Below are 27,133 nucleotides of genomic sequence, written 5' to 3'. Positions count from 1 at the left end.
CATACTCCCTGCACTGCTGACAGTACCCACAATGTTATTTGTACAGATGCACTGGTTGCACTTTGGGGAATGATTTCACTTCCCAAAATCCTACACAAACTCTCACACACACCTGGAACACATTTTCAGCTTTTGCTCAGATCTAAATATTCTGGAGGTTATTCTAAATGGCAGCAGGAATAAAATCCTGGATATCTAACTCTATCATAGGCGCTCTGACAACTGCTGTGAGCAGGGATGGAGCTCCTTGGAGCAAGGCAAAGGAATCACAGCTCCACTTTGTTCTTTTGGGCAAAATATTAATCATTCTGGCCTTAGGCCAGAAAACTGCTCAAGCACATGTAATCAAGGCCTCTTTGAACCCACTTGCACTTCTCTGCTTATTCCATGTGTGTATTTTTAAATATCAACATTATCATGCAGACCAGCATCCCAGAGATCCCAGCCTCTCTACTTGGAAATAAAGACACATTTTTAACTGTAGTGAAATTTATTCGGGTAAAGTGTTTCAAATAAAGCCTCTTTCATTAACCCCACAATGCAAACTAGCTCCATATTACGTGTATTTCTGTAAATTTCAAATCAATATTTAATTAAAAAACAGTGGGTTTTTTTCCAAACATTATGAGAATTTTTAAAATTTACAGTAATACTGTGAAATTGCTGGTAAATTCTTTAACCTACTGACAGCTGGATGGTAACACCTCTGATCCTTCTCAAGCAAAATATTACATTGGAGCTGAAAAGAGGCTCAACCTTTTGATTAACAAGAAAGTGAAACACTTGTCAAACTCACTCAGGAGGTTTGTTTTCATATTTTTAGAAATGCAGTCAACCAAGAGAATTGTATTATTCTTGCTTCCCTAATCAAAACTTCCAGCTTTCTCCTGAAAATATTTCCTTTCCTCCTATAAAGTCCTTTTTTCCCACTTCATTATGATTTTCCAGTATTATATTGAACTTCCACGGTTTTATTTAATCTCTAAAATTTACTTTTTTTGCCTTTAATGCCCCCTTTGTACTTTCAACTGTTATTCAGTGTCCTGGGACCCTAAACCAGCTGTAATTCCTGTCTTTTTCTCCATTTAAATATAAAATTGTCAAGAGAGGGTGGAAGATGAACACAACTGAACAGCACAGTACCTGCAGCTATGGGCTGTTCCTGAGGGTTACTGAGGTCCATCCCGGGCTGTGAATCTGCAAAAAAACAGAAAAACAGCCTGAGGTGTCTAATATTTAGAACAGTTCACGACACAGTTGTTACAATCTTATAAATTCCTGTTTTCTTGGCTGAAAGTAAAATTGAAAACGAAAACGTTTCAAAGAAATAAAAACCAAATTAGTATAATGCTTCACTTCTTTATATCCTGAGCACTGGCCTGTGCCCAGAAAAGGGATTAAGTATGATTTTCTAACTTCAAAAATTATAGAACAGAGTACCTTATGCTTTCGATTTACTCATCTAGTACCCTGTGAGCACAGTGCAGCCGTACTATGAAGTTAATTTCTCTAAAGCACAAAGATATTTTTACATTCCTTTTCCAACACAAAGGGAAACCCCCATTATCTTCACAAGATCTACTTGGTTTTCATGGGAATGCAAGTCTAATTCCCACTGAGAAATTCCAAAAGGGATCAAATGCTAGGAATTTAAAAAACTTTTCAGACGACTACCCGTGCAGCCCGGTTTCCCAGTGTGCTGGGGGCTCAGCAGAGCTCTGAAGCCAGCACAAGCTGCAGGTATTCCCACTCCCCACTCCAGTGCCCAAAGTTCAGCTGTTGAGTTGAATTGGAGGCACAGACCTGAGCTGTCCCGTTTTGTCTTTACTTAAGGCCTCCCTGCCTTGAGATTTCATTGCTAGGAGGCTGAATTCAGACACAGTTACCTGCTTCCTTCCTCCTTTCTTTCCTGTAGCTTTTTCCCCCTCTTTATTTTTTACATGCCATAATATCTTTTGTCAGCTTTGAACCTAAATAATAACAGTTTCTGGACCAGGAAAATTTTTTCCTGGCAGTTACATAACAGAAACACCCAGGCAGCGGGCATGAGGTGTTAACCACGGGTGACATTTACCCCATAATTATCTGTCTTTACCTCCTCTGCATATGGAACTTTTTTGTGGTCTCTGCAACGTTAAAATATAAAGCTCTGGTAACTCTCCAGCGAGGCAGCATGGTATCAGAAGAGGTACTCCAAAAAAACTGCATGAATAAAGGGGGGGATAATGTGTGCAACGAAATAGAGGCCTTGCATCATAAAGATAGTCACAGAATCAATGACAAAAAGTTCAGATATTTACTGAATCGATATTTTGAAGTGAATAAGAAAGATCAAGGAACTGTATAGTTATAGTCCTTAATTTCTCATTTTCATTCTGTTATGCCAGGAAAATTGAGGTACAAAGAAACAAATGGGCCAATTTATACAGCAAATAATGATGAGAAAACATCAGTAAATTCTGGGTAAATGAACAAAATTTTCTCTAATATTGACTTTAACTTTACATTGCAATAAGTTGCCCAGAGAAGCTGTGTCTGCCCCATTCCTGGAAGTGTTCAAGTGATCAAGGCTGGATGGGGCTTGGAGCAACTTGGGGTACTGGAAGCAGTCCCTGCCCATGTCTGGGGGTGGAACTGGATGAGCTTTAATGCTCTTCCATCCCAAAACCTTCTGTGATTCCATAAATACAGACACTTAAATTACACAATTTGTAATTCTGCACACAATTAAATGAAATCTCCCTTATTCTGCAACATCTGATTTTGGTTTTAATTGCATTCAGAATCCCTGCACAGTTGCTCCATTTGGGTGATGGGGGTCAAAGCCCCAGGCTGAAGCCCCAAGGTGCCGTTGAAACCTTGGCAGCAATTCTGCGTTCCCCTGAGCTCCCAGGAGGTCATGGAGGAAAAAACTAGAACCCCTACATGACTTCTTGAATTCCAATAGTTCTACATATATTCCTGGATAACTATATATTTTTAGAAACCATTGGATTCCTCAGGCTTCCCTGGCAGCTGCAGGAAAACTTGCTGGAGAATGGCACTGCCTGAACCCCACGAGAGCTGAGCAGGACCTGCCCAGCCTCCTGAAACCCTCATCTCCTCCCTGCTGAGATGGAGTCTGTGAATTTATTCAGATTTTGTTGAACACAACAGTTGCATGCCCATGATGGCTGCTGGGCAGGATAACCCTTTGGAGGAGATAAGAAAAATGACAAACAATGTTTCTCTTCTTGCTTGAGAAACGTCCTGGTCTTTGTCTCACTTTCAAGCCTCCAGCCTCCTCTCACCAGCACCTGGTTTCTTTACAGCATCAGTCTCCAGAAGCTTCTTAGAGCCTTAGAGATATCTTCATATTTAACCTCAGATCTCTTTCCTGACTGTCCTAAGTCCTTAATGGTGACAGGAGAACATGTGGGTAGATTCCACCCCTGATTCTATACCAATAAGGTTATTTTTCTACCAAATGTTCAGAAAAACACAAGGCAGGAAATCACTTACAGAACACGTTTGTCTTCCCAAGCTTCAAAGAGCTCCACTGGCTGGGGTGCATGGGAAGGGGACGCCCGTCTCTGTGTGCTGCAGCTGAGGCACAATGTGCATTTACAAAGCAGAAGTAAAATTCATGTGCTTTCGAAACCAATCCTTGGCCATCCTGTGTTCTACACCAATAGGCAAAGGGAGCCAAAATATTCAAATAGTTTGCTAAAAAAGTGCTGTGGTATTTTAGTATGCAACACTAATCATACTTTATCCTGGTATTTGACCAGAAGAGCCAACCAGAAATTTAACCCCCCAAAAATGGATATTTTTCAAATCACTGATGACCTTGTTTCCTTTCTGTCCTTAATACAGAATGGGAGGTATATTTTGAATTATTATAATTTCACCTGTTTGTCCCCAAAATGAAACAAGAATGAAACCCTTTTCTTGCCGGCTGCACTTTTCAGCTCAACAGCACAGGGAAGGAGACACCTTTGAAATCCCATCTGCTCTTAGTCCTTCCATCACAGAGTATGGAGCAGAAACAGACAGTTTCCTTGTCAGAAGTCAGTGCCTTCACTATGTACACCACTCAACCTCTTCCACTCCAACAAGTTTTTCACCTTCAACCCACATTGGGCCATTAAGGAGAGAAATTCTAGCTGATGTCTTCACTGAATATACTTCTTCATCATCCACAGCCTCCATAGCTTTCTGAAGAAGGCACCTGGGCCAAGTAAACTCTTTATGGGGTCTCTGATACTTTGCTGCTCTTAAGCACCATGCAGTGTGTGAAACGTCATGGGCATTTTAAGTGCACCTGTCATTTTGGGAAGAAATCCTGATCAGCACTGATATTATACACTGATCAGCAGTGTATAATTAAGGATATTTTTTTCATATTGGTGCATACAACCTCCTAAACCCAGCAGAATAATTCAGCGATTCAATATAGGATATCCTGAATTATAGACTGTCCTGAGTCAGAAGAGACCCACTAGGATCATCAAAGTCCAACTCCTGATCCAACCTGTTGATCCGAGCCCAGAACCTGGAGCTGACAGCTCCAGCTGGACAATTCTTTTGGTAGTCACAAAACCAAACCACTCACGCAGAAATACAATCAAGTTAACGACAAATTTTGGTTCAAACACCCACTCTTGCCAGGGCCTGTCTTCTCCTCTGAGACCCTACCAAACCTCCATGCACTGGGTGTGGAAAATCCAAGTCAGCCGTGTTATCCCTCTGTCCTCAGGGCACGGAGATTTGTCCAAGGCCCATGGAAACACTCCTGAAAGTTACTGTATCCAAGGATAACGCATTACAGCACTGTTGCACTAATTTCATCCCCCAGTCCAGCACCCTCAGGCACATTAATGGATCCTCATCATCCTCAAGTGCAGACCCAAAACCTGAAGGATCATTTCCATATTCACTTTGAGCACACAAGAAATAAGAACACCAAAGAAAGGACTTCTTAGATAACCTCAGTTATAATGAAACGTTGTTATTTTCTAATTGCAGACTATTCCAACACACCTCACAAACTTTCCCTCCCAAAAAGACAGCAATCCAAACTCGATCAGGAAAATGAAGCTGCATATTTAAGTGCCGAAGTGCCTTCAAACCCATTCTTTCAAATCATTAATTACTTCTCTCCAACAGCAACATTCTCGATTCAGTCAGATTCAATGAGTGATTATTTACCGGAAAATAGTTAAAAAGCCTTCAGCAAAAGAAAATGCATTTTTAAATAGCCATCTGCAGCTAACTTAAAATAATCAAAACCCTCAAGTCATTGAGACAGAGTAGAACCTAAACTGGAGTCCTTAAAGCCGTGAGCAGAAGTAAGAATCTCCACCTTTGAAATAAGAAACCAAGTGATGCTTTGCCAAGCTTCTTTGCCAGGATTGTTAAAAACACCAGAAATACTGCTTTTCTATGACAGGTAAGTATTCCAGAACCCAATATTAACTCCCAGATCGGTTTTTGCTGGCTCTGAATATTATGGGCATGTTTTACAGGTGAAAAGAAAGAAGACATCCTTGAATTCGTTAAACCCCGGAATACGAACAGCAGATAAAGCGCGCTCTAAACCCTGGCTTTATCACGCGCTTTGTGATATCTCTGAAATTAAATAGAGAGGGGGCAAAAAGCCCCGTTCGTTTCCCGTTTAATTGCTACACGCGATTCGATTTCTTTTCCGGAGCCTGCGAATTGTTTGCAGCAAGCGCTGAAGAAGCGGCTCAAAGCCCTCGGGCGATGGAGCCGCTGCGGGCCCCGGCAGGACAGAGGGTCCGGGGTAAGAGCGGGGTCGTTTCTCACCTTCCATGCTCCGTTCGCGGGTCCCAGCTCCACCTGCCCGCCCGGGCTCGGGACTGCCAGCGGAGCGCACCGGCCTCGCCTCCCGCCCGTCACCGTGACATCCGGCTCGGTGCTCGGCGGGCGGAGAGCGGCGCCGGGCGGCGGGGAGAGGAGCCGACCCGGTCCCGGTGCCGGGTCCGGACTCGCCTGCCTTGCAGCCGCTGCTGGTGCCGCTCGCAGGGGACTCCCGCCCCTCGGGAAGGGCAGCGGCAGGGCAGGGGGCTGAGGGCACAGCGCCTGTTTTGGCAGATCGGGGGAGCCCCCAGCCACTTTTGTCCCCAGAATGGGCACACCTCGGACTGTGTGTTAAAGTTAAATGGCTGAGATAATAGTAAAGAGAACTTAGGCTGAGATGGTTTTCTTAAGAAAACAATGTTGCTATCTAGCAGAAAATCAAAGTACAAAGTTCTTCAATAAAATAAAACAAATATGAATTTCAAAGTCCTCTAGTACAGACTCCAAAAAGAGGCTCATTCCACATTGGGCCTGAACAGAGCTTTGAGAGACCTGACCAGGTGCAGAATATTCCTGCTGGGGCAGGGGGTAGCAGCAGGTGACATTTAGAGATCACTTCAGGCCCAAAACCAGTTAATGAAGTGAGAAGTGAAATCGGGATCTGAGCTCATCACTTGGATCCAAACCCAAAGGCAGCACAAATTATCATAGATCAGGAGCAGGATAACAACATGGAAACATGATTCTCCTACTCACTTCCTGTGTGGTGCCAACGGCTGCTTCTTACACTGTTGCTTTTCCATTGCTTGGAAAAAAGATTCTAGAAATGTGTAAAAAATAAAAAAATAAGTGGGATAATCAAGCAATTCTTGGCTATTCCAGACAATCTCTGTAATCCCCTTCCAGAGTCATTTAATAATTAGGCAGGTTTCCTGGTTCTACAAATTTTAAGAAAGTCCTGGGATTGCTGTGCAGCAATCAGAAACCTCTGGTTTCCATCCCAGGATTATCCATGGCCATTTTCTCTTACTGCCAGAGTTGTTCTCTGATTGAAATCCCTACTTTCCCGCATGTTTACCCTCAGAGAAACAATTATATCTTCACTCTGTTTTTATTTTAAGGGCACAAGTCAAACAAGCCTGGTTTTCCCAGCTTATAAAAGTGCCCCAGTGCTAATTGTGACCCTCCTTAGTGTGATCCCACCTTTGGATCACTCACCTGAAAGATCAGAGACAGAACTTGTGGTCTGCAGGCTCCCCAGAGCCCTTCAACAGGTCCTTTACCTGACTCTGCACTCCTGGAAATCTTTCTACATATTTCCTAGGATAAAATATTCAGCTTTTTAATGTCTAACTCCATTATCAAGTTTACAACTGCAGATTTTTGTCCTCTTCTATCATTTCCTACTGATACTCTATTAACCAACCCCCCCCCCAAAAAAAAATCCCAAAAAACAACCCAACCCCAGTAATCCAGGTTTTAAACACAAATATAAATACCCAAATTCACATTTTGTCCTATTAAATCCTCCCTGCAACACTTTCAGTTCTTAAAAATAGCCCATTCCCTTCTCCCCCACTAAAGCTTACAATTCTATAAGGAAAATTTACCAGTCTGGGAGTTAGAAATATTATAACATTGAAAATAAATGAGTCATTTGGCTAAAAACACTGACTATGAGTTTATAAAGAAGCAAAACTGCAGCCAAAGCTTTATAGTAGAGATACTATTTCATAATAATTAGCAACCTGGGGACTGATGGGCTGTGCAGGACCTGAAAGGAGCTATAAACATTCTTAGGAACTGAGGCTGCTCGGGCTGAAATATGACTCGTTTATAGCAGACACGTTACAAACTGAATCATTTTGCCTGCACAGTGTCAGCATGAAATGTTCACTTTGAGTAAAACTGAAAGCGTTCAGCACGTGGGAACGTGGGATCGTCTGAGGTGGTCCCGGTTCTGACCTGCTCAGCAGCTCAAGGACATTAAAAATGAAAACCCTGACACAGTTCTTACACTTTAACTGACCACTTGAGTCAATGTGTTGGTCTAAGGAAGAAGAAAGCTTGACTTGAACTGTTTTCCATCAATAACTCCATACCTCCTTTTTCACACTTTTATTTTTGTATTTTTACCAATTTTTTTTTCTTTATTAAAGGAAACTAATAACTTAAGTGCTCTTTTTACATAGAAACATTAAAACTTTCACAGCTCTCTGTAAGAATAACTCTTATTCCTATACTGGTTGGTTCCATATTTGTTATGCAAATACTGTGACATCATTTTTGGACACCAGCATGGTCTGTTGTGATAAATATGATCTAGGTATGTAGAATAAATACTATTTTGCTAATTTCCAGAGTCTTGGCCACCGTTCTGGTCTTGAGTATCTAGGAGTGTGCAGGGCGGTCAAGTGCGAGGACCCTCCGTGCCCTGTCAGCAGCTTCTGGAGTGCTTTTGTATCACCTGCTCTAGAAACAAAACAGTTACATGTTTAAAAGTTTCAAAGACATAGCAAGTTTTCCAAAGCCTGTAACTGGCTTGAAAGTCACTTGCAGTGATACTGTGGCATTTGTCTTCATTTTCGAGCCAACGCCATTAGCCCGGCGCTTACTTTCGCCTCAACAAGTGGCAGAATCATGGAATCCTAGAGGAGTCTGGATTTTAAAAACCACCCAGCTCCACCCCTGCTATGGCAGGGATACCTCCCACTACCCCAGGTTGCTCCAAGCCCCGTCCAGCCTGGCCTTGGACATTTACAAGGACAGCTTCCCTGGTAAATCCATTCCAGGGCCTCACCACCCTCACAGAGCAGATTTTCTTCCCAATATCCAATTTGAATCTCCCCTTTTTAGTTGAAGCCGTTCCCCTTGTCCTATCACTTCAGACCCTTGTCCAAAATCCCTTTCCAGCTCTCTTGGAGCCCTTTTAGGTGCTGAAAGGGACGTTTTTTTGCATTTAAGTGGAAAAATATGTGTCCTGTAATGACTTTCTACAGAAACCTGCAGCTGGAGAACAGCCAGTACTCACAGCCCGTCAGAAGGAAAAGCCACAGGATGTGCCCAGCTCTTACTTTCAGTCTTTCTCACAGCAAGTGACAGAAACACAGAATGGTTTGGGTTGAAAGGAACCTTAAAGCTCATCCAGTTCCCCCCCCTCCCCCTCCATGGGCAGGGACACCTTCCATAGCCCAGGGCAGGTTTTCAGCACTGACGGACAAAGCCATGACAGAGCCTCTTACCCCCTTGTCCCCCTGTACTTCCCTCTCCTTGTCCCACAGCCGGAAAAATCACTTTAAAGTCAAAAACACAGCTCACTGTGCACTGTGGAGGAGCGATGTGGGGCTGAAGGGTGACAACGGGCGCGGAGGGGGCGGCCGGGGCCGACCTTCGCTGCCAAGCGCCTCAAGGGCCCGAAAGCGAGGGGAAAAAAAAAAAAAAACTAAAAAAAAAAAAACAAACCCTCCCCACAACAAAATACTGTTTAAAAAACTCCGCGGAGTGCTGTCGAGGAAACAGAATGCTTTAAAAACAGTATAAAAAGCACGGGGTGTGGGCGAGGGAGCGGAGAAGGAGCGAGGGACGCCGGCGGGGGCACCCCACCCTTCCCGCCCTCAGCCCCTGAGGGGAGGAAAAAGGGCGGGAAGCGCTGTGCGCGCGCGGGGGGTGGCGGCGGCGGGAGGGGGGGGGGGGGGGGCCGTTAGCGCCCCCTCGCGCCCGCGGCGGCCGTTGTGAGGGGCGGCGGGAGGATGGCGGGGGGCGGCCGCCGGCCCCGCTGCCCCCCGGGCGCTCTCCTGGGCCTGGCGGCCGTGGTGGTGGTGGCGGCGGGATGGGGTGAGCGCGGCTCGGGGCGGGGAAGCAGCTGCAGGGCTGTGTCGGTGTGAGGCCGGTGCGCTCAGGGGGCGGTAGGAGGGGATGGGAGCGCGTCAGCGGGTGCCGCTTGCTGAGCCGGGTGGGGGGGATCCCCATAGAACATTCCCTCAGAGTGGCAGATTGAAGCCCCCGTTAGAGGGGACAGAGCGAGCTCCAGCGACACCCCATTGGTGGGTACCTCTCCACTGTGAGGGACAAATGTCCCCAAAAAAACCTTCCCTCAGAGTGGGAGATGAAGCCCCTCAGGAGGGCACAGGTGGGCTCGATTGATACCCCACTGGTGGGTACTGCTCCATCAGTATAGGGGGCAGATGTCCCCATGGAACCTTCCCTCAGAGTGGGTGAGGAAGCCCCTTAAGAGGGGACAGGGAGCTAAAGCCCCTTCAGAGGGATTCTCATAGGTTCCAGTGACACCCCACTGTCCCCCAGGCTCAACCCTGGGACATAACAGTCAGGCAGGACCAGCCCAGTGTGCCCATGGCGTGGAAAAAAAAAAAAAAAACAAAAAAAAAAAAAAAAAAAAAAAAAAAAAAAAAAAACAAACAAAAAAAAAAAAAAAAAAACAAACAAAAAAAAACAAAAACAAAAAAAACAAAAACAAAAACAAAACAAACAAAAAAAAAAAACAACCAAAAAAAACAAAAACAAACAAACAAAAACACTAATTCCAATAATTTCCACCTCTCCTGGGGATTCTCGTCACAGAAACCTTCATGCCCAACATCAGCCTGCTGTTTTCCAGAAGAGAAAGGGCTGAGAAATCCCTGCCCTGTGCCCACCCAGGGTGATACTACAGAACCTTCACTTTATAGTCAGATTTTGTAATTATTTTTGTGGCTTTTTGTAAAGAGGAAGGTTCATCTGGTCTGGAATCTAGGACATCCAGGCAGGTTTGCAACATGGACACTAAAACAATTTAAAAGTGACAGGTCAAAAGCAAGGGCTCCTGCTTGTTGCTAAGAAAAAAACATTGGGGAAAAGGAAAAGTAAAGCAAAAGAAACAAAAGAAGACAAAAGCCAGGGTGAAACAAAGGATTAAAAATCACACATTTAGATTGATCTCTAATATTCCAATTACTTTTCCCTACAGTGAGAGCAGAACAGAAGGAAGAGCAATCTATTGATTTAATTGGAAAGAATGAAGTTTATGGTGACACCAGGCATGAAGGTAAACTTGTCCTTTTTTCCTATCTAGATTTAGTTTTTACTGGAATTTGGGGTTTTAAGCCCAGGGATCATTATGTAGCAGCAGTACACATGAAAGCTTGTATGTGTAGGAACAAGAAAAAGGGGGATGGAGATGGAAATATATTTGTCCCATAGTGCTGCTGGGAGCACTGATGAAAATTTAAAATCTAAATGAGGGTTTCACTGAAAAATCTGGTGCTTTTTTTATGCCTGTACCACAATTTGTGTGTGGGACACGAGTGTCTCCCTCTACCAGTCAGCACCAGCCACACTGTGGACAGTTCCAGGATACTAATTAAGAACAAATGAAGATTAATCTTTAATACTATATTTTGCAAGTCCAAAATGGAAAAATACACTTTAAACACAATTTTCAATTATAGGGTTTTTTTGTTTGTTTGTTTGTTGGGGTTTTTTGTTTGTTTGTTTTTGTGATTTCATTCAATGTCAGCATTTTACATAATTTACCTGATTCTGTATTGCAGTGAATGTGTATGTTAAGGTGTTCACAAACAGCCCGTTCCTGGTCTGTATGGATTTGGCTCTTTCTCAAGAAAGAATAATAGATCCCAACTATTTGTGGACGGGTCCAGATGGAAGAGATTTACAAGGTTAGTTCAGACTAAAAATATCACATATTTGTCTTGTTTCTATTCACACCCCTCAGTGGTTTCTTAGCCCTTTGCCAGATATTTCCACAAGTTCTGACATTAAACTCCATTTCCCTACTCCCTCTAAAAGTTACAAATACTTTTGCTAAAAAGGAAATTTGTAGTAAATCCTAAAAGTCATAAATTTTAGATCATTTCAGGCTAACGTGAACCGGCGTCATTACGCACAGGAGCAAGATTTCATCTTCAAATGTTCTAAATGCACCAGAAAGTGGACTTCTCTGGTAATCCAATATTTCTATTTTAGGGCAAAGCTATGTGAATCTGACAGAGACAGGGAAACTGATGGTGATGGGTTTCAAGGTGTCAATGTCTGGTGCCTACACTTGTACTCTCTCCCACAAAGTCATCGAAACCACAACACAGGAGGAAACAGAAATGGTTGAGGCCTATAAATTCATGGTTTATGGTAAGATTGCAAAGTTAGGAGTAAGCACATGGCCCTTGCAGATTGGTGGGTTTGTGAACTCTGTGTTTATTGCAAGGCTTGATTAAAAAAACACCAAAATAATTAGTTAAAATTTTATCCCGTAATAGAAAATATATTTTTTTTTTACTTATAGACACACATGGACCTTTTCATGGTTTTGGAAAAAGTTTAATATTACTGTTCCCAAGGATATATGGCAATAAAATAATTTCTACCCTTAGGTACAGAATTAACTGCAAGAATTCCAGAGTTATCTGAGATCTGCATTTGAGCCCCTTCCACCTATTGTAACCACTCTGCACCAACATCATTTCCCACCCCCAACATAACAACCCAAAAAATGCTTGAGAAACATTAACTTTAAAAATATTAATAACATTACTCCTACACCATAATTGCATAGAGTTGGCACCAATCTGTTTCAGACACACAGCTTTGCAGACATGCTGGTTCTGTGCCATTTTACTATTTGCCTCCTTTTTTTGTTTCTGTTATTGGGAATAGAGTCCCCAGTAAGCACAAAAATTCCTGTATACCTCAAACTAAAATGTCTCTTACTGTTGAGTCAGCTCTGTCAAGGACGAACGTGTTGCAACATAACTAATGACAGTGCTTTATTTATTTATTTAATTTTGATTAAAAGCCCAGATTTCAGATACAAAGAACTGATAACCTTTCTAAGGTTCAATCTGTGATTACACCCTAGATTCACACCCAAGCTATTTCCTCCCAGCCTACAGGGAAGCTGACCATGCCTATCAGGTGTCTGTCCGCTTTAGCACAACGGGATGCAAGCTGAGAAGCAACGGCTTGTTCATCGAGGTGCTAAAAAAAATCCTCAACAGCACCATCTCCCACCTGACCTGCCACATCACAGAGGCATCCTACAAGTGCCACTCTATCAGGACACCAAAGAACGGCCTCCAGTATGAGCTGTTTGTTAATTTTCTAGGTAACCGATTTCAGTGCTTGTTTGGGAGGGATCGTTTATTTTTATGAGCAGCTTGTGAGTGCTATAAACGATGTCCGAAAAACAGCAGAGTCAAGAGCACTTCCGAAAGTTGTTCCGGGTTTGATTTTTTTTTTTTTTTTTGGAGTCCCTGTACTTTTCTTTTGTTGCCCACAGATGGAGCTAAAACGCAGGTTTTATGTTAAATTTAGCGTTCAACTTTTTACAGTCCTAGAGAGAGCTGTTATTATCACGGTTAGAGAGGATTGTCGGAAGGAGACAGCCCATAATATGCCCTAATGTCACTGTCATATTTAGGTTTTCAGTATTTGATTTTTAGTAAGTCTGGGACCACTCTGGTTTTAGAATTATAGAATGATTTGGGTAGGAAGAGACCTTAAAGCTCATTCAGTTCCCCCCCCTGTCATAGGGGGCAGGACACCTTCTACTAGACCAAGTGGAAAGTCCCATCCAGCCCAGTCTTGAATTTTTTGCTTGATTCTAGGAAACTGCACCGAGCTAAAGCAAGAGCCTCATGGCAATACTGAGGTGGTTTCACCTCACAAAAAGTAAAATCAGCCCTGATGCTGCCTTGAGTTAGAGGTGGTTTGTCACTGAAGGAAGGTAGTTATTCTTTAATTCTCTGACCACTCCTGTATCTGTTCTCACCATACAGTAAGAGGGACTATCCAACAGCTTATGGAAGTTTTGTGGATATTTTTCCCTAAGTAAAATTAAGAAACGTTCATGACCCAAAGATTTTAAATTTTACATAAAGTTTCAGCCCTTTTAGGACCCTGAGGCTGCTATGTGAGACATTCATTCCATTAGCTCTGCTTAGTGTATTTCCTCCCAGTTTTATATTGGTTGACCTCTGACTCCTACTAAACAAAGGAAGGAACTGGATGGAAACCACAAGGACCTAGTCTATGCTTTTCCCCCCTTTTTCAAGGATCTTCTTTCCTCCATCCACAGTCAATCCATTTGCACCAGGATGGGAAGGAGTTTGCCACGAGGTTCTTTACGACTGTGAAGATGTGACAAACAGGAGAGTCCGACAGGTTCTGTGTCAGTCACCTCGTGTCTTCTCTGTCTCTTTAGCACCCACCTCTGCCTTAGCTCCTGCAGATATGACTGGTAGTAATCCATCTTTACCCAGATTTTGTGGGATTAATATTGTATGTGATGATTCATGGATTTAAAGTAATTCCATTCAGGAAGAAAAATGGGTTTAGAAGTCAAATTGATACAAATAGCTTTTAAAAAACCAGTTAAAACATCAGGCTCATTACTTGCTTTGTATTTGCTTCTAATAATAAAGCAGGATAAACATTATTATTTATATTGAGCTTCCAGTCCTCTAAATGAAATTTTTGATTTATGATTTGGTCAATGGAATGCAATTTAAACTAAGTCTACTGTAGCCAATTTCTAAAATCTGTTCTCTCTGCCTTCTAAATATTAAATCCTGAGATCAGCTCACATCCTAGTTCTGAATCCAGGCCCCTTGAAGCCAAGGAACTCTCCCAGTTAAGGTGACAAGTCAGTGTGTGGAAATCAGGACTAGAAAATATTTCCTGATATATTTAAATCAACAAAAATCAACCGACTATGCTTTTATTCTCCCAATACTTCTGAATTTTAGGCAGCAGAGCAAATTGGGAAGTTTTTCCATCAGCTGAGGCACGTTTTAAAGCATGAGTTTCAGGCTGTTCCTACAATCCAGTACGTGGACAACAGCTTCTCCATGACTCCCATCGACAGCTGTCAGCCAGGTTTTGGGAAAAGCCACCACACCCACCAGAACTGCGCCAGCTGCTGCGGTAAATATAAAATACATCCATTTAAATATAGCTCATTCATTTAAATATAGCTGATTAGAGCTGGGCACAGAGCTCTGGGGAGGAGTAGGGAAATATTGGGGTCAAAAGCAAGGATATTTCTGTTCATCCTTTGGGAAGATATTCACATTACAGTTTTAAAGTAATGATAGGAAATGAGCCAGTGGAGCGTGTCAGTGCATTCATAGGTGTAGCTGCATTTCCAAGCAAAGTAGAAGTAGTACAGTGGGCTTTTTCCTTTCAGGTGTCACTGGTAAGTGGCAATCCTCAGGATCCAAAGCCCATAAGAAACAATTCCCTTCATGGAAGTCCTGCTAGAAAATTCTCTGCTGATTTTTCAAGTTCTTCTGCAGCACCTGCTGCAGGTGGTAGAGTTGGGGGGATTTAGCCAGAGGCTCAGGGAGCTTTGGAAGGGTAGGAGCTCCCACAGGGCACTGGGAAGGCTCATGGGGATGTCTGGTGGCCCCCCCGAGACAGGGGGAAAGCAGCTGGAACCCCGACTCTGTTCTCTTCACAGTGGTTTGTGGTCCTGGAACTTACAGTCCCAACAATGAGGTGATGTGTCGGACCTGTGCCAGGACTCGAGCCAGAATGTATGGAGCAAAATCCTGCTATTAAACTGGCAGAGACTGGAAAGCCAAAGAGCAGCTGTGAAAGAATTCTTGGTGCTGTGGTGTTCTTTTCATTTTAGTTGCCAGTCCTGGAATCCTTCGTTCCCTTTGGAACAAATCATCCTCATTCATACACCCCTAGGTTTTCCGGTGTTCAGGGACCTCTTAGACTGGAAAAAGCACTGCTTAAAACACAGTGTTCATGCAAGGAAAACTAATTAAATGGGGAAAAAAGGAAGTTTGTCACGTGGCTTAGTGCAGAGTCTGTTACTTGGTAGTGACACCAGACACGCCACAGCTTTGTGCTGCTCAGAGAACACAAAGGAGCTGCAAACAATTCCAGGCAGGATGGCAGGTGGCTGTGGTGGAGTTATGTGCCAGACTGGCATATGCCAAAATCTCTGTGAGGAATTTCTAGCAGATATTAACAGAAGTATTTGATCTTTGAGATTTAAAAACATTACGTTCTCCCCCCCTTTTTTTTTCCCCCACATTTCTTTCACTGTTTCTGAAATGTTCCAGCCTGGACATGAGGAGAAAGGAAAATCAGGCCTCCCAAGACAAAAGAGAGGGTGAGTAACAGATTACACAGCCCACCATTCAGGAGGATTAAGAACCTAGGTTATGGTTCTCTCCTTGTCCCCAGAATAAAGAGGGAATATTCCAGAGGGAAGCAGAGAGTCTGCAGAGCCTCTTCCACTTCCTCCTGCTGCATCTTCCCCCTCAGCTGCACCAAACCCTCATGCAGGGCCCGGCTGGCCCCAGGTGCTGTAGGAACAGACGATCCTCTTACACCAGCTGTGAATTCCCGACGAGTTCACCGGATGATACAAATTGCCAAAGCACTGAGCTAATGGGAACGTTTTCTTCCCAGAGAAACCTCACCCCAACCCGCTTTGGAAGGTTAGCTGCTGGATCTGCAGCGATCCATCACCCTGCTCACAGAGTGAGTAAAGATTTTTTGACCACTATCAAGAATTCATGTGTAACTCCAACTGTTCCCCAGCCCCAGCTGAGCCTCAGCTCCTGGAACATGGGCTTTCAGAACTTCTTTCTAAGCTGTTCCCTGTGGGAGTTTCTACCTTCCAGACTAATTTTATTGAGGGACATCAGAGAACTCAGTTTCTTTGTACACACTGAGCCGTGGAAAGCAGTGCTCAGCTTCCCTCCTTTCTTTCACAAAGGAAAACTAAGTCAAGCAAAAGAAGCATCTCCCAGTCAACAACCCCAACTTCTTACAACATCTCGAAATTCCTTGGTGGGTATTCATCCAAAAATCGACCAGATTCAACCCAGTTTAACTTATCCATAGTGACAGGAACACAGCAGGAGACGGCACGGGCACAGACCCCGCTCCGAGCTTTTCAGAGTCATTACTTATTAAGTACTAAGGAATAAAGTGTGCTGTAATGAGCATTTCCACTGCCCTTGGGCTGATTATCCTCGCTGCCAACTGGACACCGCGCACGACTCAGGCTGAAACAGATGAAGCAGCCGGGCTCAGCGGTGCTGCCTGGTCCTCTTGGCCTATTTCATCAGGAGGAAATGCCACATGCATCAATTATGAGGGAAAAAAGCTGTAAGTACCTACTAAGTGCTGTGGAGAGTCACAAATGAACTGTACTCCTTCCTAAAAGCTCTTACAGCACCTCCATTTCTTCAGTGGGCCTCAAACTGAGTGGGAAAATTTAAGTTGGATACACGGATGATCCTTCCCTGTGGGGGTGGTGAGGCCCTGGCACAGGTTGCCCAGAGGAGCATTGGCTGCCCCTGGATCCCTGGAAGTGTCCAAGGCCAGGCTGGGCAGAGCTTGGAGCAACCTGGGACAGTGGAAGGTGTCCCTGCCCTGACAGGGGGTGCAGCTGATGAGTTTTAATATCCCTTCTAACCCAAACCATCTTGGAATTTTATGATCCTAAAAATAGTTCAAATATTTAAGTATCACATTGCAAAGGAGTTTGTGTCAGTAATTCTGTGGAGGCTCATAAAAACCTGACAGGAAGTGGCTTCTCTCTGACCTTTCCTGTGTGAAAGTCCTCTGCATCCGGCTGGAGCCGGGCGCCTGCGGCGGCAGCTGAGCCTTTCCTCGCTGACACCATCCCTCACACCTCTCTCTTCCCTGTCACACCTCAGGATATACAAATCCCTGTGATCAGCTCTCACCTCAACTGTTCCCATCCCTCCCTACCTCCCACAGCTGCAACAGCTCTGCAAGATCTTTCCTCACTGCTTTAAACTCTCCTCAAATCCTCCTCTTCTGCTTGACTCTGGCTTTACAGGAGGAATCATGGAAAGCTGGGCTGTGCCTGATGCTCTTGGTGAGGTGGGGCAACTCCATCACCCCTACAAGGCTCAGCCCTTTGAACCCCCACTTCAACCTGCCCTGGTCCCACAGCTCCAACCTCACTCTGTGCCAAGGACCACCACAACACCTTGAGAACACTGAGGAGTCCTCACAAATAATAAATTTAGAACTTCAAACTTCCTGTCCTCTTCTCCACACAGACCTCCTGGATCTCAGCACGTACTGACAGCACACGAGAGCTTTGAAACATCCACAAATGGCAAAAATAACAGGAATAATCTGCCAGCTGGAAGCTGCAGCCCATTGTTTTCCCATCAGAGCTGCCTGGAACAACCCACTTGAGAAACACTTAAGGAACACGTGTTCAAACATTCACTGCAGAGCTGCAAGCAGTGATGGGACTCGTCCATCGGGTGACAGTGACACTTTAGCTCCGGTGGGAAAGTTGTCTTGTAACTCCCTGCAGCAGCTTCATTAACCCACAATCGAGATGTTCCTCTAAATTTAAGCCAAGAGGAGTTGAAGGAGCCACAGACCTGCCCAGGACACAACTCATGACCCCTACTCACAGGTGATAAGGAGAGGGGCTGTGGGAAGCAGGCAGAGCAGGTGCCCTGGGGTTGGCACATCCCAGGTACTCATCACACCTGGCATGGGTGTGGTGCAGCCCTGGCTAATCCATTCCCCAGGAATTCCTCCAAGGACACAACCAGGAACCGTTTCGGTGGAAAGCTGCTTGAAAACAAAGCTTGACCAAGAGTCAGGGGTGTTCCAAGAGTGCCCAGGTGATACTGAAAGTGCCACAGACACTGGTCCCTGGTGCTTCCACAGGAGGATGAAGCTGAGCCCCAGACCATGGAATCTGATGGTCCTGGGTCATCTGAGACAAGAGAAATACCTGGAAATACAACATTTCCCTCTGAGAGTGAAAACTTTGAGGGTCACACAATTTTATTAATTGGTACAACTTTATCCTAAAAGAACAGCTGTTGGAAAATGAACCCTGGACTCAGCCATGCCTGCCTTGGACGAGTGATGAGAAGGAAAATTACCAGGGAGTCTGGAGGGGAGTGCGTGGCTGGCTGAACCACTGAGCTCTCAACCACAGGCACAGGAAGTGCTATTGTGATTTTTAACTCTGCTTTGTTTTCCTACCCACTGAAATTAAATTTTCTCCTGCCCAAGCCCAGTGACCACATGATGTGCCCAGCAGCCTTCCTAGAACCACTGGCATCATCAATTAATGAGTCCTGTGCAGGCAGTGAACATGGATGATTCATTATTGGCAGCAATGCAGCTGTACATGGATTTTTTTGGGGGATGAAAGAAATAAATAAGGTCCCTGAGTGAAAGGCGGGTGATGAAGTGTAGCCTGGCTTTAATCCCAGTGTAATTGCTGCCATCACTCCTAATTATTGATAAATATTTTTCTAATTGTGGAAATTAAACAATTAGACATCCTTCCTTCCCTCTTGGAAATCTAATCAGTTCAAAGTTCAGGATGCAGTCTGGGAACACGCTCCACTTGTAGGCAGGGGAAAACAGGGCATCTCTCAAAACTTTCTCCCAAAACTTTCTCCCAAAGCCCCCCCCTGCCTCTAGCCCTGCTGCTGGGAGCACGGACCCACCGGCAGGGTGTCCCCAGCATATCCTGGGGGTTTCCTAGGAACACTCCTCCATCCCTGTGATCCCAAGGGATTCCAGGGCCAGGCAGGTAAAGGGTCATCCCTGTCAAGAGGATTCAGGTCATAGATCTTGCCCCAGTGACACGTTTTCCTCCATCCTGGAGAGGAAACCGGCCGGTTAATGACCAGGCAGGCAGAGCTCCTTGGAAGTTAATAACGGAGATTTACCGGCGCGCTGGAACGCACAGAAGGAGGTCACGCTGTTAATTCTCCTGCTGCTGATCCCTGTGGATAAATCTACATCAGGAAACGAATTACCCGGAGAGGGGTATTAAAAGGGATGATTCTAATTCCTTGCTGAAGGAGAAGTGCTGCCTTTAACACTGAGCCCCTCGTACCCACTGTACCCAGATCCCACTCTCAGCAGGATCTGGCCCACAGCACCTCGCAACTGGAGAGAGTGAGATGAGAAAAATCCCTCCTTGAGATTTAAGCCATCTGTCAGGCTGTGTCCCCCTGCTCCCGAGACCCCAGGTTGGCCACAGCACCCCCAGGAAATATCCCCATAAAGTCATTTTTCTGTTCTCCCCATTTCCTGTCACACCCGATTAAATATCTGACAGTACTGACAGCCTAAATCCTACACAATTCCATCCCACACCAAGTTACATTCCCAAATCTTACTGCAGATTTTTGTTAGACTTCTTATGTGTTTTATCCCCCTGTACACCCACACAGGCCAGTGGCTGTTCCACATCCAGACAAACCCCTGGAATCCACTTCCTTTCCCCCGTGCTCATCAGTGTGGGCTGTCATGAGCCTGATGGTTTCCATCCAAGTAATTCCACAGACAGGATCCAGAGCAGGGCTGACCCCGGGGGACTCAGCATCATCCAGCCCCGTGAGAGGGGACACCGGCAGGACTCCAGGGAGCCACGGCCCCACGGACAGGGTGGCAGCTGGGGGCACGTGTCCTGCGTGTCCCCCAGCCGTCCCCAGCTGCTCCTGGAGCCGCGGGAGGAGGATCCCCAGGGAGTGACCGGAGCGGGGGACGGCAGCCATCTGCTCCAGAGCCCGGGGTCTGTGTCTGGAGACAGCCGAGTGACAAACAAGGTTAATGTCCCATGAGCGAGAACTGTCACTCTGCGTTAGGGCCCGGGTTTCACCTTCCATAGCACAAGACTCCAGCACGGATCACGCGGGGAAAGGCGCCGGCAAAGCGGGACGGGGCTGTGACCGGAGAGGCCTCTTGTGGGGACCGGTGGGACCGTGGTGCTGGAAGGGCTTGTCCCTCCCGGCCGTCAGGATCCTGCCCGTGCACCACGCGGTGCCCGGGGCTGCTCGGGTGGGGACGGGAGGGCAGGCAGCGGAGCAGAGCCCTGGGAAACCAGTCCACGGGGTCCTGGGTGCCGCGGGGACCGGCACCGCGCCAGCGACCTGAGCCGAGCCGCGGGTGTTCATTATTGAAGGCTGGGGCAGGGTTACCGGAGGGACGGGTGTCCTGTTTCTGCAAGCGCCTGCCCACAAAGACATCGGCTGTCGCGGGCACCTCCGTCCTTCCTTTGCAGCCACAACGTCACCAGGTGACCCACAGACACAACACCAGCACACGCCGGCCTCCGGCTCCAAAGTAAAAGCCAACTTTATTGTCATATAAAGTAAGAACTAAAATGTCCCTTAACCCAAACACAGATGGGTCGGGTGCTCCCGGCATCCCCCATGCTGCGGGCACAAGCAGTGGCCTGGGGGAGCAGCCTGAGGGGGTTCGGTCGGGTCCCCCCCAGCCCCTTTTCTCCTCAGCCGGTTGCAGAGAGGGAAGGAGCTGCCTTGGGGCTGCGGGGACGCCCGGATGGGAGCTGGGGCTGAGGTGTTTGTGCGTTGCAGAGCTCCTGCTCTGTGCTGGAATCAGGCACTTGTGGAAGGGCGTGGGCCCTGCTCCTGGCCGGCTCAGTCCCACGGCTCCCACCGACAGCAGGCACAAGGGTCCAGGCAGCGACTGGGGCTGCCCACACCAGGGGCTGAGGCTGGGCCTGGCAACAAGGCAGGTCTGGCCCAGTACAGAGGAGCTTCCAGCAGCTTTGGTTGGTGCTCTTGGTGAGTTAAGGCAATTTAGCATTGGTTGGTTTAAAAAAAGGCCAAAACCAGCAAAACCAGATGTCCCCGAGACCAGACAGGCAGGTGGAAGAGTCTGCGGCTGCTCTGGCTTTGCTCCGAGTTGCCACTTGGACCCTGCATGCCCAAAAGTGGGTACTGACCCCTGCCTGTGCCAGCCCTGTGCTCAGCATCACCTCCACCACTGCCACCAGGAAACTGCAGCCCAATACTGGAAGTGTCAAGAAGGGACTTTGGGATATTTTAGGGGAGATTCAGGCTCCTGACAGCAGTGCAGGAGTGGGGAGAGGACAGAGGAGCCGTGGCAGCTCCCTCCATCCTGCTTCCCATCACAGTGACCGGTCAGCAGCTTGTGAGGTGGGAGCTCCCCTCTGGCAGTGACACGAGCAGATGGCCAAAGGTGCTGCAAACACCCTCCCACGTGGTTCCCGAGAGCACCGAGGGGAAACCCACTCCCCCAGCATCCCAGCAGGGCTGGACCCACTGCCAGGACCCCTAGCTGCCCTGCCATCAGCACCCACATCCCTTGGCAGCCCCAAAGGGCTCTGCCCCAGGGAGTTCATTCCCCGTTTGGTTCTCGTTGCCCACACTTCGAGGGGAAAGGCCCTGGGTTTTCCCATCAGTGACCCCATGTCTGAGTGGGGACCCCCACAGCCCTTGCCCCACCTGGCCCGAGTGCCGGGAAAGGGGCAGGGAGATGAAACGGAAGATGGGGCGGCACCAACCGGTGTGTCCCCACCCCCTGCCCCACCTCTTGGTCCCGCTGGCTGCCGTCGAAGTCCGTGACCCTCCAGGGCCAGTGACCTGGCAGGGCATTGGCCTTGCACCTGTACTGCTCCTCCCCACTGCCCTACCAGCCTCCCTGGGCTGCCGTACCATCCCTTGGGCAGCCAAGGGGGAGCCGGGGAGAGATGAAAACATCGATTCCATTAATGCCCCAAGGGATCTCTGCAAAGGAAATATAAAAAGTTTTAGATGAAGTCCAAATGTCCAAGTCAGTCGGAGCAATGGCTGCACGCCAGGGGGATGCTCCAGGTTGCTCCAGTCCTCCACAACTTGGGAGAATGCTGAGGATCCTCTGTGCTCATGTCTGATTTTCATCCCTGTCCTCAGCCACCAGAGCCAGGGACTCATCAGCCACAGCTGCTGCTGCCAGGAGGAGAACAGAACAAATCCATGAGTATCTCTGTGCGATGCCAGTGGCTGGTGACAGCCCCTGGAGTGGCTGGTCCCCAGCTCCACACGTGCCCATGTCCTGCAGGATGCTGGTGCTCACACCACAGTGCTGATGGTGGACGACTCCTCCGATCGCCGCTGCTTGCTGGGCAGTGACTTGAGATATTCCAGGTGCCGCCGGGCGTCCTCCTGGTTCTGCCTCACGTAGTAAACCAGGTAGGAAATCACCATGGCGAACCAGCCGAACATGGTGACCAGCATGGCGATGTCCGTGGTCTTCTTGTACACGTTGCAGAAGTCTGTGTCGGCAATGACCTGCAGGAAAGCTTTGCCCACGTGCTCCTCCTGCGTGGAGGAGTCGCACACGATGCCCCCCGAGGAGTCGGCCGCCAGCTCCACGGCACGGATCAGCTCCTGCAGCCGACAGTCACACAGCCACGGGTTGTTGGACAGGTTCACCTTGGCTTTCAGGTTGCTAAAGGCGTCTTTGCTGACCGACACCAGCCTGTTGGAAGACAAGTCCAGAGAGTGCAGGTGCTCTGCCAGGCCCTGGAAAGCCCCAGTTTCAATTCTGGCGATGGCATTGTGGGACAGGTCCAGCTCCAGCAGGAGTGGCAGGTCCCGGAAGGCATCGCGAGGCAGGAAGGGGATTTGGTTGAAGTCCAGGTAGAGCTTGTTGGTGTCATTGGGGATGTCCCTGGGGACCTCGGTCAACTGAGCGTTGCTGCAGCGGAAGGTCTTCAGCCCCTCCTCTTCCGAGGGGTAACAGCCCTTGGGGAAAGCAGTGGCTGGGTGGAGGCAGGAGCCCAGGAGGAGAAGGAGGAGGAGGAAGAGGTTCTGCAGGAGCAGTCCCATGGTGATGGGGCGGAGGAGAAGCCCCTGTGCCGCAGTCATGGTGCTGCACTGCCTTCCTCACACCCACAGTGGCTTCAGCTGGACTTGGCACATCTGAGACAGTGACAACAAGGGGACAGTGTCAGGCTAGGGGAGACAGGGGCAGAACTATCACTGCGCTGGCTGTGAGCACCATATCTGACCCTAGCCATGAAGCAGGGACAAGGATGGGGACCAGGACAGCTGTCATGGCTCACACTTTCCCCCGTGCCCGGCCATCACCTCGCTCTAGGCTCCTGCGTGGCAGGATCAGGCCCCAGGGGCTGGGCACGTCTCCTGCGCCGGCAGCTGGGTTGTAACAGCCGGAGGCGCCCGGGCTGAGCCAGAGGCGGGGTGAGCTCCCGCCCTGCCAAGGTCACGGCGCCGCGATCGCGGCTCGCAGGAGGCCGATGCATCCTGCGGCGGCCGGAGGACGCACCAGCGCGAGCCCCGGCTCCGGGCGAGCAGCCGCTGCAGGCGGCCCCCGGGGAGTGCCACGGAAAACATGAGCAGGCAGCGGCTCAGCAGGTTCCTGCTCCCGGCTCCACTCCCCGGGAGCGCCTGGGGCACACGCGGACACGCGGCGGGTTTTCTCCTTCCGAGGGGACAGGCACAGGTGGGTGCTGGGTGCTGCTGTGCTCTGCCCGCTGCCACCCCACCGTGGGGTCGGGCTGCTCACACCACCCCGTAACCATGGGCCCCATCCATGATTCCGGAGGGGAAAAGCGTCAGCAGGAAAGAAACAAAAACAGAAAAAGGAAATTCACTGGAGCTGAGCATGCAACGAGTTCCCAGGGTGGTGGCAGCAGATAAGGGCCGTGTCTGAGTGCTCCGAGCTCTGCCTGGCTCTCCCAGCCCTGGGTCCCACCACGTCCAGGGGTCCCTGTGCCCGTCTTGGCAGAGGAGCTCTGAGGGCAGGATCCAGGTGCTCTCCCACCATCCCACAATCAAAGCGACTGGCGCTAACAGGCACCTGTGTCAGCCCATCGGGCAGAGCTCGGTGCTGTGGAAGCCCCGAGCTATGCCACTAGCAAAGCTGCCTGCTGGTCCCACTGCTCCCCAGAGCACCCCAACACCGGCAAGCCCGCTTCGGGGTGCTGACCGGGGCTCCTCGGTCTGGTGGTCCCCACAGCACAGGCAGGAGAGCACCCCGAGTGCTGGGCACTGTCACACAGCCCTGCCATGCCAACACACTCCAAGGTCACCACACCTGCGCAGAGCTGACTCCTGCACTACCGGAGCCCCGGGATCCAGGAGGGTCCTGAGAGGGAACCAGAGTTCAGGGCACACCAAAGGCACCGGGACCCCGGAGCTCACACTGCACCAGCCCCCCAAGTCTTCCAGAGATGGAACACAGCCCCTTGGTACCTTCTTCCCGCTGCCCGGGAAACCACCAGAATGAGCCGGGACCCGGTGTCCCGGGAGGGGGCCGCTTCGTCCACGGAACCGGGACACCCCTGTGGGTGGGATGCGGACCAGACGCGGCAGCGACGACGGCCAGCCAGCCCTTGCCCCACCGCGGGTTTCCCAGCCCGCAGCAGGGCGCGGGGATCCCCAGCCCGATGCCGGGGGTCGCCGCCAGCCCCAGGAAATGCCGTTGAGGAGCCGGGGACAATACGGACGCCAGGATTCTCCGTGAGCCCGGGGATGCCCGGGGATCCCCCCGGCCCCGTTTGGCACCGGGGGCGTCGCAGGCGAGGGAAGCCCCGGTGCTTCCCCGAGGGAAGCTCCACTCTGTGCGGCGCTGCCGACCCTCCCCTCCTCGCCTCCCGCCCCACCGCAGGTCCCGTTGCGGACTCACCTGCCTGTGCAGCCCCCGGCGGCGGAGCGGCCCCGCGCCCCGGGCCGGAGCGGCCGCGCCCCGCGCAGCGCGGCGGCCCCGGAGCCGGCGGCGGCGGCGGGGCCGGTGGGCGGGATCCTCCGCCCGGGCCTCCCCGGGGCTCCCCGCCTCCGACCCGCCCCGCCGGGGGGGCCGTGCAGCGCCGAGCACCCTCGGCCCCGCGCCCGAATCCTTCCCAGCTCCTCGCTCCACGGGAGAAGCGCTGCCCCGGGTCCTCAGACAGGGAAGAGCGGGAAGATACCGGAGAGACCCAGTGAGGAGCTGCCGAGACCCCCGAGCCAGGGCCAGTTGGTGCCGGGGCGTCCCGGGACGCTCCATGGCCTCCGCCCCCCCGCGTCCCCGCCGAACTCCGGTGGAGCCCGCCCGGCTCCGCCCGACCTCCTGGGTCCTCGGCGCCCCCCGGTGCTGCCCCCGCAACCCCCCAGAAATCTCCTCTCCCCTTCCCCAGCTCTTCGGGGGGAGCAGGACCCCCCTACTCCCACTCCAGCGGGGTCACGGTGCCCGCCCCGCACCGGCATCGCTTACTCGGAGAAACCCAACCCGCGGCGGTGGCACCGGGCGGGGCGAGATCCAGGGGAACCGGAGTGGGTCCCCAGCCCAGCCCCCAGCTTTCCGGGCTGGGGGCCGCCAGGCTGGGCTGCGGCTCGGGGTCCCGCCGCCCCAGGGCACCGGCGAGTCTGGCTCAGGACCATGGAGAGCGGCCGCCGTTACCGGGCCCCGGGGCCGCCGGGAGGGACGCGGCTCCCGCTGCCCCGGTCCCGGGTCTCCGCAGCGGGACAGCCCGGCCCCGGGCACTGACGTTCTCCCGCTGCTGCGGGGGGATAAAGCGTTTAGGAGGCGCCTGGCCTGGATCTCGCTTCAATTAGGAAAAGGGAAGCTGACGGCAGCCAGCCACGGCCGCGGACAGATCCTCCCCAGAGACCCCCGCACTCCCCGGAGCCCCGCGCTCCCCCGGGGCCAGGCCATTGATGGGTCTGGCACCCTGGAAGTGTTAAAAAAAACCGTGTGGATGTGTACTTGGGGACATGGTCTAGTGGTGAAGGTGACAGTGCTTGGTTGCTGGTTGGAGTCGATGATCTTAGAGGTCTTTTTGATGTTTCCATGCCCGTAGCCAAGCCTGACGCCGAACCGGTGCCGGGCTCACCGGGCAGGGTTGTCCCGGGACACCGGCAGGCAGCAGCAGGTAGCCACAGCTGGTGCTCTTAAACACTTCTCTAGCATCTCCCCGTTCGGCCGGGGAGCGGAGCAGCCCCGGGCTGCCCATCACCATTCCCAGCGCCGCCGGGAGCTCTGCACGCAGCAGGAGCTGGGATGGGCACGTTGGGATGTGGCGGCTCCGGTGACACAGCCGCACGCCACGGGACGGGACCGAGGGGCCAAGGTGACAGGCAGGTGCGTGGGGGGACCGAGCTGGGACCTGGAGAGGCCGTGGGTGATCCCGGCAGCGGGAGCAGCCCCAGGGCTGCACCCCACGGGGGTCCCGCGTGGAGGACACGGCACCCACCAGCACAAAACCTGCAGTGCAGCACGACCCACGCAGACCCTTCCCACCGCAGGATGGCTAAAAATAGCTGGCACCGGCTTCTCGCTGCCACCACGGAACTAAATATAACCAGCATCGACCGGGCAGCGGGACCGGCAGCGGGCAGAGCGGGAGCTGAGCACGGCCCGGCACCGGCGGGGGCTGGGAGCACACGAGGCCTAGGAATCCACACGGGAACAGCCCCCCTGAACGCGGGTGCAGCTGCCGGTGAGCGGGTGGGGCCGGATCCCCCCAGGGAACTCCCCGCCCCCGGTGCCGGTGTTCCCTGGGCGGGTGAGCGCGGTGTGGGGAGCC

General features: G+C 50.1%; 3 protein-coding genes and 1 long non-coding RNA gene across 13 annotated transcripts in view; 1 reads left to right on the top strand and 3 right to left on the bottom strand.

Annotated features, from left to right (window-relative positions):
- Positions 1 to 6,618, bottom strand: part of IKZF3 (IKAROS family zinc finger 3) — a 33,365-nt gene extending 26,747 nt beyond the window's left edge. Inside the window, exons 1-2 of the mRNA XM_053964953.1 lie at positions 6,559 to 6,618; positions 1,144 to 1,197 (exon numbers count right to left, since the gene is read on the bottom strand). Of these exons, the coding sequence (XP_053820928.1) occupies positions 1,144 to 1,183 (40 nt within the window). The 5' untranslated portion in view covers positions 1,184 to 1,197; positions 6,559 to 6,618. The remainder of the gene's footprint in view (positions 1 to 1,143; positions 1,198 to 6,558) is intronic.
- Positions 6,619 to 7,035: 417 nt separating this feature from the next.
- Positions 7,036 to 9,412, bottom strand: LOC128800074 (uncharacterized). 2 transcript variants are annotated; one of them, XR_008434909.1, is made up of 3 exons: positions 9,045 to 9,412; positions 8,146 to 8,274; positions 7,036 to 7,122 (listed from the first exon to the last, which is right to left on the bottom strand). It is a non-coding gene; the product is annotated as an uncharacterized LOC128800074 (long non-coding RNA). The 2 variants fall into 2 exon arrangements; XR_008434910.1 differs by having other exon boundaries at positions 8,146 to 8,269.
- Positions 9,413 to 9,520: 108 nt separating this feature from the next.
- ZPBP2 (zona pellucida binding protein 2) lies at positions 9,521 to 19,022 on the top strand. Of its 6 annotated transcripts, XR_008434907.1 has the most exons (10): positions 9,521 to 9,636; positions 10,766 to 10,843; positions 11,349 to 11,474; positions 11,782 to 11,943; positions 12,671 to 12,916; positions 13,889 to 13,974; positions 14,559 to 14,736; positions 15,888 to 15,937; positions 16,012 to 16,311; positions 17,871 to 19,022. XR_008434907.1 is itself a non-coding variant. In XM_053964961.1 (9 exons), the coding sequence occupies exons 1-8, from the start codon at positions 9,552 to 9,554 to the stop codon at positions 15,896 to 15,898; spliced, it is 972 nt and encodes a 323-aa protein (XP_053820936.1). In that variant the 5' UTR covers positions 9,521 to 9,551; the 3' UTR covers positions 15,899 to 15,937; positions 17,871 to 19,022. The 6 variants fall into 6 exon arrangements, 5 of the variants coding, with proteins under 5 accessions (XP_053820936.1, XP_053820934.1, XP_053820933.1 ...); XM_053964961.1 differs by lacking the exon at positions 16,012 to 16,311; XM_053964959.1 differs by having other exon boundaries at positions 16,240 to 19,022.
- Positions 19,023 to 20,913: 1,891 nt separating this feature from the next.
- Positions 20,914 to 25,998, bottom strand: LRRC3C (leucine rich repeat containing 3C). Of its 4 annotated transcripts, none has more exons than XM_053964966.1 (2): positions 25,822 to 25,998; positions 20,914 to 23,531 (listed from the first exon to the last, which is right to left on the bottom strand). In XM_053964966.1, exon 2 carries the CDS (start codon positions 23,475 to 23,477, stop codon positions 22,680 to 22,682), a length of 798 nt encoding a protein of 265 aa, XP_053820941.1. In that variant the 5' UTR covers positions 23,478 to 23,531; positions 25,822 to 25,998; the 3' UTR covers positions 20,914 to 22,679. The 4 variants fall into 4 exon arrangements, with proteins under 4 accessions (XP_053820941.1, XP_053820938.1, XP_053820939.1 ...); XM_053964963.1 differs by lacking the exon at positions 25,822 to 25,998 and adding an exon at positions 25,258 to 25,346; XM_053964964.1 differs by lacking the exon at positions 25,822 to 25,998 and adding an exon at positions 24,825 to 24,930.
- Positions 25,999 to 27,133: the final 1,135 nt, after the last annotated feature.

This window comes from Vidua chalybeata, chromosome 26, assembly GCF_026979565.1.
Source record: "Vidua chalybeata isolate OUT-0048 chromosome 26, bVidCha1 merged haplotype, whole genome shotgun sequence".
In the NCBI taxonomy this organism is placed as follows: Eukaryota; Metazoa; Chordata; class Aves; order Passeriformes; family Viduidae; genus Vidua; species Vidua chalybeata.
Note: the sequence above shows the minus strand (reverse complement) of the source record. Positions and strands in the feature narration are given on the sequence as shown.